Genomic DNA, 12,536 nt, shown 5'->3' with positions numbered 1-12,536 from the left:
ATACAAATAGAAAAGCAAGACAGTCCCTGCCCTCAAGAAGTTTACATCCTAATGTTTAGTCGTTTTTAGTCCTATCCAACTCTTCGTGACCCCATTTGGGGTTTTCTTGCTAAAGATACCAGCGTGGTGTACCATTTCCTTTTCCAGCTCATTTTATAAATGAGAAACTGAGGCAAACAGGGTTAAGTGATTTGCCCAGAGTCACACAGCTAGGATGTGTCTGAGGCCAGATGTGAACTCAGGTTTTTGTGATTCCAGGCCTGGGGCTCTATCTAGTGCACCACCTAGCTGCCCATTACATCCTACGAGGTGGAGACAACACAGAGAGAGGAGTGCTGGCCAGGAAGGGGGTGTCTTGGCCTGGGAAGTTACAGTGATGATGAGTAGTCATAGGGTTGACAGTTGATGAACAGGTCTTTTATAGAAGAAATGGTGGTATTGATTTGGTTACTGTTCTCAGAAGGAGATGGAGACACACAGGTGTACGGCAGGAAGCTAACAACCTTCAGGAGCTTTGACTCCTTTGACAGAGGGCTCTGGGACTATGGGAAAACCCCACCAGTGGCACTAGCACTACCCTAAGTGGAGCTGGAGAGCATCAAGCATCTTCCCTTAGCAATTCCTTTTCTACCCCTCAATTCCCTTATCCTGGCTCAAGGTGAAGTACTTGAGATGGGTAGTGGACAAGGTATAATCAGGAAGACCCAAGTTTGAATTCTGCCCCTGACATTTCCCAGCCGAGTGACGAAGGGCAAGACACAAATTCAGTTTCCTCATCCATAAAATTCCTCTAGTTCCTCCCTCACAGGGTGGTGAGACTCCAATGAAATGCTTCATAAACCATAAAGCGTCAGTATCTTCCCATTCCTAGCTGTGGAGAACAACCCAGATACAAATGCCCAGTGGCTCAAAATTAAAACAACAACAAAAACAGCAGCCAATCCCCTTGCTCCAAAGGTACCTCCAAGATGTGCCTGCCTGGTGACATCATTTTAACCTTAACTCACCCCTGACTTGTGCTGTTTTCATGTTTACCAGTTACAGTCATATTTGCAAATATTTAGATGCCAAGCATATGTTTTCTAGCCAGCTTATGTCTCGTCTCTGCAGAGCTGCAGTTAACGGCCCTCCTCCCCTTCTCCCCAAGCACACACCTCTCCCCTTCCTTGCTGCAGACCTCTCTAAAAGATGAGCACAGGAAGTTAATTCTAGTCCTGGGGAGAAGCTTTCAGGTTAGAATGGAAATGAGCTGAGAGCATCCCTGCCTTGTGTCTCTTTGGTGTAGCTTGGCATGGCGTGGAGTTGGTGCAAAATGGGAGGTCTGCAAAGTCAGGTTCGGGTGCTGGTACCCTTGCTGCAGTCCCCAGGCAGAATGGAACGGATTCAGGACAGATTTTCTTCTTCCTGGCTGCTCTGAGTTTCGCAGCCTTTGACACTGGCTTATTTAAAGATGTCTCCTTGGAGCTGTTGATGTAAACAGTCCAAAATGACAACACGCTAAGGGAAAGCCAGCACCTGCCCTGGTGCCTGGGATTGGGCAAGGAGGTGGGCGGCTGGTTTAGGTGCTGCCCTTCCGAGCCTCAGGTCAGCAAGAAGAAGGGTGGTGGAACCTGGCACCCGCGAGAGCTCTGACAACTTGGGTTCCCACAGGCCCAGGATCTGAGGCACCTGGAAGGGTTATTAGCAGGATTGGAACTCATCCCTCTGCTGGGACCAGATCATAATTACAGTAATTTTCTAACAGAGCTCTGCGGTAGGAGTGTTTAATCAGCATCCGACTCCCTCATGCTCCCAGCCCTCATCACTCAAGGAGAGGAGTGGGATGGCTCTTAAAGAGACAGTACCCGCCTTTTAGCATTTCGGAACAGATGTGTCCTAATTGGTAGAATATATCTAAGTCTCGTAGCTTACAGCAGGCAGGTTGCATTGCATCCAACACAACCCTGTTTCTGGCTCTTCCCATCCTGTGCCTGCTGCAGGAGAGACCTGGGTCAGATGCCTTGTGGATCCACAGGCCCAAAAGGAATTGGCCACTTTGGGGAGGTGGGGGTGAGGGGAAGAGTTCACTTAGAGCCTTCATGTGAGGAGAGTGGGGGGTGTCAACTATCTGCCACTGGCCAGAGCCAAGAATGGTTTTTAAGCAAAGCCATCAGCCTACAAGTATTCCAAAGCAAGGGGGAAATGACAGCAGTGCTGAGTATTAAGTAGCTGAGTTCTAAGGGGAGTGGAAAGGAAGGGGGCTGACAAGAGCACGTCAGCTTGGGATGACACTGCCCAGAGATCTCAGAATTTTTACCTCTCATATTTCAGCTTTGCTGCTGCTCCTCACATCACTCACACCTCCTTTCAGGGGTAGGGAAGGTGCTACATGTTTCTGTCTTCTTTAGGTGGTAGAGACAAATAAGCTATAAGCTATCTCGGGTGAAGGGGAAGAGAAATTATTCACGCTGAGCATTACGCCATCCTAAAAACTGCAGAGCTTGTCATTCTTCGTACATAAGCCTTTTCATGTTTTCACCTGTGGAGGCTTGAGGTCCCCGACTTCCCAGCCTGAGCAGTTGGAAACATTTCCCCTTAGAAGTGTTTCTTACCAGCAGACACCATGGCTGGAGTCTAGGTCCCCATTGCTGAACTCAGACTAGAGGGATTGCCACACCAGCACCAGAACCAAACCTCCTCAGAGGAGAGGGGGATGAGGAAGGAGTAAGGGGGGTTGGACAATTTCCAGAGTGGGGGGGGGTGGAGCCAGGCCAAGCCAGGGGGGCAGAGGGAAGAGGGGAAAAGGAAAAGGGAAGCAGAGTCACAGCTGGAGTAGAGAAAGGTTACCTTGAGCCAGGCTATGTGTCTGCCATAGAGTTGACCTCAGGCTGGCAGGAGGCAGGGGGAGGAGGGAGAAGCAGGGCCTAGGATCAGTGCCCAGTGCCTGATTGAAGGAAGTGGTTATCTCATACTGCCATAGTTATCTGCTTGGCTTTAGCTACGTCTCAGCTGGCTGCTTACACATAAATCCACAGATGCCACTCCAGCCCTTCGCTCCTGCGGCCTCCGGAAGGCAGGCTAAGTTGGTCCGTTTCCATCCCCACCATCAGCCCCTGGATACTCCTGCCCCCACCATTCCACCCACCCCTGCTGCTGGGAATACATGGCAAAATCACTGTCTGCTGGAGATAAACAGATTCATGTATCAAAGGCAGACTAACCTAATGTCTGAATAGATCTTGAAAAAATGAAAATGCCTTCCCTCTGCTCTACCCCATTAAGCCATTGTTACCTAAAATTAAGCTAACAAGCAGATCCTTTAGCTGTTGAAAAAGGAGGGTGCCTATGACCTGATAGCAATGCTTGCAGGGTGTAGGGGAGGGGGCGAAGATTGTTTTGAACAGTGAGATTTTTTTTTTATTTAATTTTGCACAACTCAAGTATTTCTTCTCTGGAAGCCCACACTATCTAGAAACCTGAGCTTTTAAAATTATTATTATAAATGTAATCTCTATCAACAGGAAAAAAAATCATACAAATAAGGGGCAAAAATCTTACCCCAAACCCTTTAACAAAGCAGAACCATACAAATAGCCAAGCAAAGAAAATGCCTTTGTACTGTGTTCCCTTCTCATCCAGCCTAAAGTTCTTTCATCTTTGAATCTGTTTTCCTTCCTTCATACACAGAGGAATGAGTGGTAGCACAAGTGTGTGGGCAGGTCAGCCTCAGTCTGGAAGGTATGGATTCCACTGCTGCCTTGAACACGTTCCAGCGTGGTCACCCCACGCCAGGCTCTTAATATCTCAGCTTCAGTTTCCTTTTCTTCTAGCACTTATCTTAACAGGGTTATTGGAAGGATCAAATGAGTTTACCTGAATAAAGCAACTCACAAACTGTTAAGGTGCGATAGAAATGTTATTACATGAGTGGGTGATCTACAATTAATCCATCTTAGTCTTGAGAATTCCTTTCACCTATAAAATCACAGATCTTGGACCAGCACCACCACTCATGCATAGTTATGGTCAGTATGTTTAAATTCTGTTGGTTTTACTCTGTATCACTTCACATAGGCCTTGGAAACCAGCTCTTTAAATAAGTTCAATGTCTTCTAGAAGACAAAAAAAAATGACAAGCCAAGCTGGTTGCTTATAGCAGAAAGAAATGAGTTGGAGAGAAGCAAGCCTGGGACCTTTCATTCTCTACACTAGCCTGGTATGGCCCTTTCTACATTGTCCAACCCAGGCTCTCAAGAAAGACTGGTAGCTGCTTTGGCCAAGCTTATGGATGTGTAGGTACAATGCAACCCTAATGAAGTGGCTAATAAATTTTTTTGGGGGGGGCGGCTTCTTTTCTGGTAGCCCTAAGCTTGTCTTAGCAGTTAAAAGCTTTCCCTTCAAAGGACTTCCATCACAGGACATCCTGCCCCAGTCACTGGCTCAGAGACCTCAGGCCAAGGAAGGCAGGATGTTTGGCCAGCCTTAGACTGAAGCCATGATCATGGGTGTGTGCACCGACTCCAATTAGTCACTTAAAAAGACTATGGAAGTCAGGGGGAGAAAAATCATTTCCGTCTTCCTCCAGCTCTTGCCGTCCCATCAGCCCACCCTGCTGGCAGGACCAGGAGCTGAATGCCAGCTCCTGGAGAAAAAAGTGGGAAACAGAAGACGACCCACCCAGCTTGCTGTTTTTTTGGCTGAGTAGGGAATTGACACAGACCACCTCCGGCTCATGTCTGGAAGTTTCGAGATCAGAGAGCTTCAGGCACAGCTGGGTTCACAGCTGCACCATTTGGAGCATTGGACTTATCAATATTCATGAACCATCCCCACCAATCGGTAGAGCGAATGCCATTAGCTTAGCATCTGTCAGGTTTTTTTGTAGGGGTTGTGTATGCGATTTTTGTTGTTGTTGTTGTCCTTTTAAATGAACTTCTTTTGACATTTTGGATTTGCCTCTACATGCACCACAATGCTGCAGCACAGGAGGGGAAGGGGGAGAATAGGAGAGGACGGGGAGCAGGCAGGGCTGCGAATCTGCCTGTTGATCGAGTTTATTTCTTTTTCAGCACCTGGCACCTCCAGACAGGCAAAGCAGCATCAAGTAAATTATACCTAAGCAGGTATGTGCCGAGACCTGAGAGAAGAGCTGGTGGGCCAAGCCTTTCGGAAGACACCCTCTCTGCCAATGGTTAACCCGAGCAGTGCACTCCCCTGCCCGATGTGGAAGGGAAGGGCTGCCAGGCACAGCTCTCAGTCATTATTTCCATGCTGATAAATTCATGATTTATTAAAGTAACTTACCACCAACCTGACTCCCTCCTTCTCCGCCACAGCTTGTTAGACACCAATTGAAACAACAGTCTTAAATACTTGAATTTTATTTCAGGCCAGAGCACCTCCACTCTGAGCTAAATGCCATGACAGTCCCACAGTGTCCACTGGCAGTAAAAGAGTACACAGATGAAGTGTGATGACCAGAGGAGGGGAAGGAGAAGGGAATGAGCAGACACACAGCCATGGGAAGAGCGGAGCCACGCTGAACTCCAGCAGCACAGCCCCCACCAGCCCCAGCTCTCAGTGGAGAGGCAGCAGGAGGCCAGAATGCCTCATTGTCTAAAGGCATCCTGTTCCTCTTCCCTACAGCCCTTTGCTTACAGGGAAAAAACAAAGCTCTCATCAACAAGCACAGTCCCCTGGCCCTGGTGAATTGAACAGGCTGTCTCATTTTAACACAGAGATAGAGACAGAGAGACTGTGCAGCAAGAAAAATATTGTGAGATATGGGGAATATCATGTGCAACGAAGCCGGCAGGTCAAAAGTCGCACTTCTTCAAGTCCAGCCTGAAGTGGAAGCCTCAGCCCAAGGCTGCCGCCCCCAAACCAACCCATCAGCTCCCGGCACAGCAACTGTTTGCTGCCCTTCTAGCTGAAATCAAGCCCCCTCTTTGTGCTGGACAACCAAGCTGCTGCTACTGCCACTGCCACCGCCACAGCCTTCATCCACCCTCGAGCATTATGGCAGCAGCCTCGGGCTGTAGCAAACTCCAGCTGCAAAGGGGGCTACTGCTGCCCCAGCCACAGAGAGGAAAGAGCAGGAAGGACAAGGGGACAGGAAGAGAACTATCCAACAAATTGTAGGGGCAGGGAGAGAGGGAGAAGGCCAACTTCCCCAAACAAATAGCTGCTGGGGCTGGAGCAAAAACGGGCACCAATCTAAACACGAATCCACTTCTAAAGCTAGGCAATGCCAGCTGGCTCAGAGTGGCCACTGGGACAATGCAGGAAGCAAAAGCTAGCACCTTCTTACCCCTAGGTCCCCAACCACACCCAGACCTCCCAAAGCTAGTGTATTACAAGAGGGTGTTCCTACTCTCATAAACAAATCATCAGAAGAAACTCTGCTCCCAGGAGAGTCAAGAGGAGAGAGCTGTAAGACAAAACAGACCCTAAGCTTTCCAATTTGTGCAGAGCACTGCCAGCTTCCTGTCCACCCAGCACCAGGTGAAGAACAACTAAGTGAGAGAGGAGGGCTGCAAGCTGCTGCCACCATCACCATGTGAGGATAAGGCTGCCCAGAAGGCCGACCACCCTAGACATTGCTGATCATCCTACCCCACCCACCTGGGCTGGCCCCCTCTGGCCTGCTCCCTTCACAGCTGATCTCAGACCAAAGCAATCACCACTTCTCAGACCATTTCCAACTGGCCAGATTCTGAGTCCATGTCATAAGATGGGTGAACTGGGTGGTCTTCTTCCACTCTCTTCCAGGCCTGGGGGGCACTGGTCCTTTCATCAGACTGGACAAAGTCCCAGCTTGAAGATGAAGTTGGAAGAGGAAGAGAGGAACTTTCCAAGTGAGGAGCTGTAGTATCAGCCACAGGAGCCCATGCTGCCAAGTGGTCCTTTTCTTCGTTCTGGAGAGGTGACAAAGAGGCCTGACCACCAGGTCTTCGGATAAAACAGCAACTGGAAAAGACATGGGGAGTGAGCACCGAAGAAGGCAGCAGACTCCCCTTTCTTACTCCCAGGCTTCACACCCTAAGTCATGATGATTCAGTGAGGGGTACTTTAGACTCATTTGGTAGAAGGTAACCAAGTATGATTGCTACAAAGTCCTCAGGAATACTCTCCTTTCTTTGACCCCATCTTGCAGATAAGGGCACCAAAGTTACGCCCAAGGTCACACTGCTAGTATCAAAGCTGAGACTGATTCAGGTCTGATTCCAAATCCAGAATTCTCTCCTCTTTACTGCTAGCCCCTAACTTCTCCTTACCTCTTACGGTGGCCTCCCATTGCCAGCTGAGGAGAACCCATGCTCTCTTCCTGGACCCAGCCACAGTTGGACATGGCATAGTGGAGAATGGCATCAGCTACAGTCATGGGGCTCCGACCCTGGACACAGGCTTCGATCTCGGGGACTGATAGCTGACTCTGCAGGAAGAGGTGTAGCTGGCTGTCGGACAGGAGGACCACGTTCTGTAGGACCCTATGGCCAGATCCAGCAGTGATGAGAAAGCATCCCGAGATAAAGCACTGCCCTGAACTGTGGGTCTCGTGGGGACAGCTGGCTCCTGTGAGCCTTCAAGGCCTCAGGAAATTGGACATCATAGATATCGCCACATGCATCCTAGCTAGGACCTGCCTCCCCCTCGTCCTACCCCAGGCTACCTGTCCCCTGGGGTACCCCTTGCCTGGAATCTTTAGTCACCACCTTGACTAGCACAAAGGCCAACCAGCCACTTACTTCTCCAGGAAGTGCTGAAGACCTTGTCGCCGCTTCTCAATAAATTCATCTGAGTTACCAAAAAAGGTGGACTTTCCAGGGAGCTCAGGTACAGGCCTGGAGGGAACAAGAGAGAAGAATGTGATCCTGGCGTCTGGTCTGAAGGAAACCCATCGGAAAGCAGCCCTATTTATATCAGCATTTAATGGAATATGTTTTCAAAACTGCCCATTTCTTTCCCCTGTCATAGAAAAACAGGAAACCTCTACATCTTTAGACATGAACTTAATAGCTTCTTAAACGGATCCCACTGATGAGAGGTTATGTGATTTGAACTGCTCTTCCAAAATTGGGCATGAGGCAAGAGTGAACAATTTATATTGTCACCTAGGGCTCCACTGTCCCCTTAATAGGGACTACACACTTGCAGGAAAACTGGCAAAGGATAATGAGTCTGTGGTAGTGACATGAAGTGAAGTCACCTAGGTTATAGACAAGGAAGACATGTTAGCTCATAACAAATGAGCAGTCAGTCAAATTTTCAACAAATTATCCTATCATCACTAAAGAATCAAAGGATTAAGTTGCAGAGAACATAGACCACCCTGACATAGAAAAACTGTCCCAATACTTTCACATTTCAAACTTAATCTTAAAAACACAAAAAACCCAACACCTACTTTCTTACCAAGGCTCTCAGTTAGCTAATTAGCTGAATCCCCAGGAATGGGAATCTGCATTCCAAATTCACAATTTCTGCATTTCAAACAGATGGGAAAGCAGCGACCCTTCAGATAAGTAGAGGAGCCTAATGGCTCCAATTTCAGTATTAAATTTGTTCAGGTTTTACTTGGCATGTTAGAACAGAAGCTTATTCCATAGTATTCAGTCAGATGACAGCTCTATGAAGTTCATGAGTCTAAAGGCCAAAGGTTCTGCGTGTACACACACACACACACACACACACACACACACACGAAGAAGAAGTTCCCTATCATTCCCCTCCTCCTGCCTGCCAAGTTCTAACACACTTGTCCTTTGGGACCCCTCACCCCAGAACACTTTTAAGCATTTGGGACCAAGGTCCAAGAAGCAACCATATGATAGACTCACACTAAGCCAGCATTTCTCTGGAGCTGCTTTCTCAGCCAAACAAACTCCCGATAGCGGCGACGCACACAAGATGTCTTGGCAGTAAAGGCCTTGCTGTTGGTCTAAAGTACAATGAAAAGAGACAACTGACCTTGATAGAGCCCTTTAAAATTCACAGTGCACTTTGCAAACATTATCTCCATGGGCTCTCTTGGGAACTCTGGGCAGCAGGTTCATATTACAATTACACCATTCTCCCCATTTTAAAAATGTTAAATGCCCAGAAGCAAGCTTTGAACTCGGATCTTCCCTACTCCAAGCCCTGCACTCTCTCCACTACAGTGCAGAAGGTCCCTCCCCTGTCAGCTGTACTAGGCTGCCTTGGACTTCCCAGCCCAAAGAGAGTCACATTAGTGCTCCCTGTATGTCCCTTAATGTGATCATTGATGGTCCCCTATCACGTCTCTCCTTTCACACTTTTTCTACAATCTCCCCAGGCCTTAGGCCTGCTAGTGGCAGCACTAAACCCCAATCCTGGACTTCAGAGCTAAGAAGGCTAATGATCCCTGCCATGTAATGTTCCATATTAGCACATAACAGATTTTCCCAGCCCCAATGCTTACATGGAGGAATATCTTGTAGTCCACATAAGAATTCCAGGAACCTTCATTCTGTACTCGAGGATCCTGGACTCGTACGGTAATTAGTTCCTGAAATAGAACACTTGTCTTAGCTTCAGCTGGATCATGTATCAAAGATTATTCTGCAGACAACTGCCAGCTCCCCCACAGGCAGCACCAAAAAGCACCTCACTCACCAAGATGGGGTGCAAAACGACTAATTCAGAGCAATGTCCAACCTACCACAGGAGAGTTTATCACAGTTTTATCAGAATCCCTAAGGCTATGACTACAAGGAAGAAAGTACTGCACTACATTGGATGACTGTTTCATATCCAATTTTTCTGACCTCCCTCTTAACCCTTACCTCCACATCCTCGCTACCTCTCCCCACTGGAAACTAAACTGGGGAGCATTCATTCTTACCTCCTGTTCTTGATTCTCCAGCATCCTACAGGAAGAGCCCATCAGAGGGGACCATCTGATGAAGAAAAAGAAAAATAATCATTACCTCTTATCTCCTTTGACCAGAATGAAACTTTGGAAATGCTATGAGATTCTAGAGAAGCCCAAACTGAACTCTCAGTCTCCCACATTCATGGTTTACAGAAAGTAGGAATTCTCCCCACATTGACACTAAGCTAAGGGTCCACACATCCCCTCTCTGATCTAAGACTGATCTCACATTTTGTGAGCAGGGACCTCATTTCAACTCTTGTATTCTAAAGGGCAAGGCTAAGCACATCAGTCACAAACCAAAACATATGTGTTTCAAGGACCTGGTCCCTAAGAGGCAGAATAAGCAGGTTCTTCTGGAAACCTTTGAGAACTGTCATTCAGGCAGTCAGGAAGCCAGCTCAGACAGCTGCGCCAGGGCCAGGCAAGTTTAGTGAGAGAAGCGCAGAAGCCAAGGCTTTAGAAGTGAACCCAACACTGCCCCCTCCTGGCTATTTAAAAACTGCAAAAGCCTGAAAACACCAGTGCCCCACTCAGCCCCTCTCTGGGGAAGTCAGTCGGCCTGCCTGTGCTTTCCCAGTGACAGATTCACTTCAGCAGAAATGAACAGCAACAGCAGCACCCACGGGCTCTCAAAATGACTGTCTAGATGCCCTCTTCCCTACTTCATCTGCTCCTCAGAACTAGAGCCAGCAGTTCTATCATTTCCTGTCTAGTATTCCATCCGGCTTGTCTCTCAGCCCAGCCACCCCACAGCCATGCAGGTCAACTCAGGACCCTTTACACTCCTTTGGTAAAGATTCATTAAAGTCTGAGCCTCCTACAATGAGCAGGTTTACATTTGGAGCAACATTGCCCATTCTGACAAGGGGACCATGAAGGCAACAGCTCAGGGCTGCTGGAGTCCAAGGGGGCCCATGATGTCACCTTCTGTTAAAATACAGCACTAATCTTATTATTCCCAGAACCTCTCCAACAGGATCCACGCTTGCTGCTGCCTCCACCCCCTTCTCTCTCAAGACTGTAACAATAAGGTTTAATTTCCCTTTCCAATTTACCTTGAAATGAAAACGGACTGCAGCCAATATGCACTGCCAACAAATGATGCAGACTGGCTCATGGGAAAACAAGACTATCTCCAAGATCTCCCTCTCTGCCCCCCCTAATTCCACCCCCCCAACCACACACCCACTCATTTTTACAGTCTCACAATTAATTTTAAACACATTTTCTTATTAGTTCTGCCTTAGCATTAAGAGAAGATGTAATGAGTTTCTTTCTATTTTATGTTTTGCCAACACAAGGCTAACATTTCTAGAGAAAAGAAACTCATTTGCACCATGAAATTAGCAGAGCAAACAGCTCTTCTAATTCTCTCCAATATACCAGAAGGTTTCTCCACAGACAGGCATCACACGCAGAGACACGTCTGAATGGTATATAACAAGATGGGACTATAACATCAGGCAAGCCCAGGCCCTTCTGATTTCAAAATTTGTTTTGAACAGTGTTCTATCTGCTGACCTGTTTCAAGGGAGCCTGAATTAAGGGGATAGGAAGTTCTGATCACTTTTACCAAAAAGAACCTGCACACTCACCTCAGATGCATAGGCACAAATTAGCCTGGGGAAAATCCTTTCTTCTTTGTTAAGACTTTCGGCAATTTCACCAGGACTACTGATGTACTTCTTTCCTAGGAGTACCCCCACAAACATACGTGGGATAGTACAGTTTCCTAATGCACCATCTATAGGGATGATAAAAACCATCTGGGCATTAAAGAATGTCTCAATGGCCATATTTTAATGGCTACATTAAAGGCAGCTTCCAATGCTGCCTTTGCCAGCACCTCAGATTTTGGGGAGCTCTCGCTCTGCAATCAATTTTTCCCAGTGACTTCTCCCACCACACACTGGTCACAGGCATAGGACCTACCTCCTCAAAAACAAAAAACCAAGTCTCACTATGTCTGTTATGAATTACAAGTTAGGGGGGCAGCTAGGTGGCTCAGTGGATAGACCACCAGTCCAGAAGTCAGGAGGACCTGAGTTCAAATACGGCCTCAGACCAAATACTTGACACTAGCTGTGTGACCCTGGGCAAGTCACTTAACCCCAATTGCCTAAAAATAAAAAAAAAAATTAAAATTAAAAAAAAAATTATGTGTTAGAATCTCCAAAAGTCTCATGATGGAAAATGCTATCCACATCCAAAGAAAGAACTATGGAGTTTGAATGCAGATCGAAGCATACTATTTGCTCTTTTTTTTCCTTCTGTTTTGTTTTGTTTCCTCTTTCTTGTGGTTCCTCCTGTTGGTCCTAGTACTTCCCCACAACATGACCAATGTGAAAATATGTTTAATAGCAATGTATATATAGAACCTATATCAGATTGCATGCCGTCTTGGGGAGGGAAGTGGGAAAGGAAGGGGTGAAAAATTTAAAACAAAAGCATATGGAAGTGATTGTTGAAAACTAAAAATAAATTAATAAAAAAATTACATTAGCACCTGTAATCATCAAGGAAGTATTTATAATTTTATTTTTCTATAAAAGATATAAACTATCCAAAATCTAGTTAGTTATACCAATCAGTTTCTCCAACAGCCCATCAGCATCACTCCTCAGAAGAAATGAGACCCAGGCCTTCCAATGGAAAAAAA

The 12,536-nt window shown here is 47.0% G+C and overlaps 2 protein-coding genes across 2 annotated transcripts in view; one reads left to right on the top strand and one right to left on the bottom strand.

The window, feature by feature from the left end:
• Positions 1 to 5,289, top strand: part of SKAP1 (src kinase associated phosphoprotein 1) — a 382,402-nt gene extending 377,113 nt beyond the window's left edge. The window contains exon 13 of the mRNA XM_027872845.1: positions 5,049 to 5,289. The gene's annotated coding sequence lies outside the window, so the exon portion shown is untranslated. The remainder of the gene's footprint in view (positions 1 to 5,048) is intronic.
• Positions 5,290 to 5,344: 55 nt separating this feature from the next.
• SNX11 (sorting nexin 11) lies at positions 5,345 to 11,655 on the bottom strand. Its single transcript, XM_027872846.1, has 7 exons — positions 11,473 to 11,655; positions 9,845 to 9,899; positions 9,422 to 9,508; positions 8,820 to 8,920; positions 7,728 to 7,823; positions 7,257 to 7,469; positions 5,345 to 6,948 (listed from the first exon to the last, which is right to left on the bottom strand). The coding sequence occupies exons 1-7, from the start codon at positions 11,481 to 11,483 to the stop codon at positions 6,669 to 6,671; spliced, it is 843 nt and encodes a 280-aa protein (XP_027728647.1). The 5' UTR covers positions 11,484 to 11,655; the 3' UTR covers positions 5,345 to 6,668.
• Positions 11,656 to 12,536: the final 881 nt, after the last annotated feature.

Source organism: Vombatus ursinus, unplaced genomic scaffold (genome assembly GCF_900497805.2).
Source record: "Vombatus ursinus unplaced genomic scaffold, bare-nosed wombat genome assembly UNPS02014801.1, whole genome shotgun sequence".
Lineage (NCBI taxonomy): Eukaryota > Metazoa > Chordata > Mammalia > Diprotodontia > Vombatidae > Vombatus > Vombatus ursinus.
The sequence above is the reverse complement of the archived record's forward strand: the minus strand, read 5'-3'. Positions and strand labels throughout refer to the sequence as shown.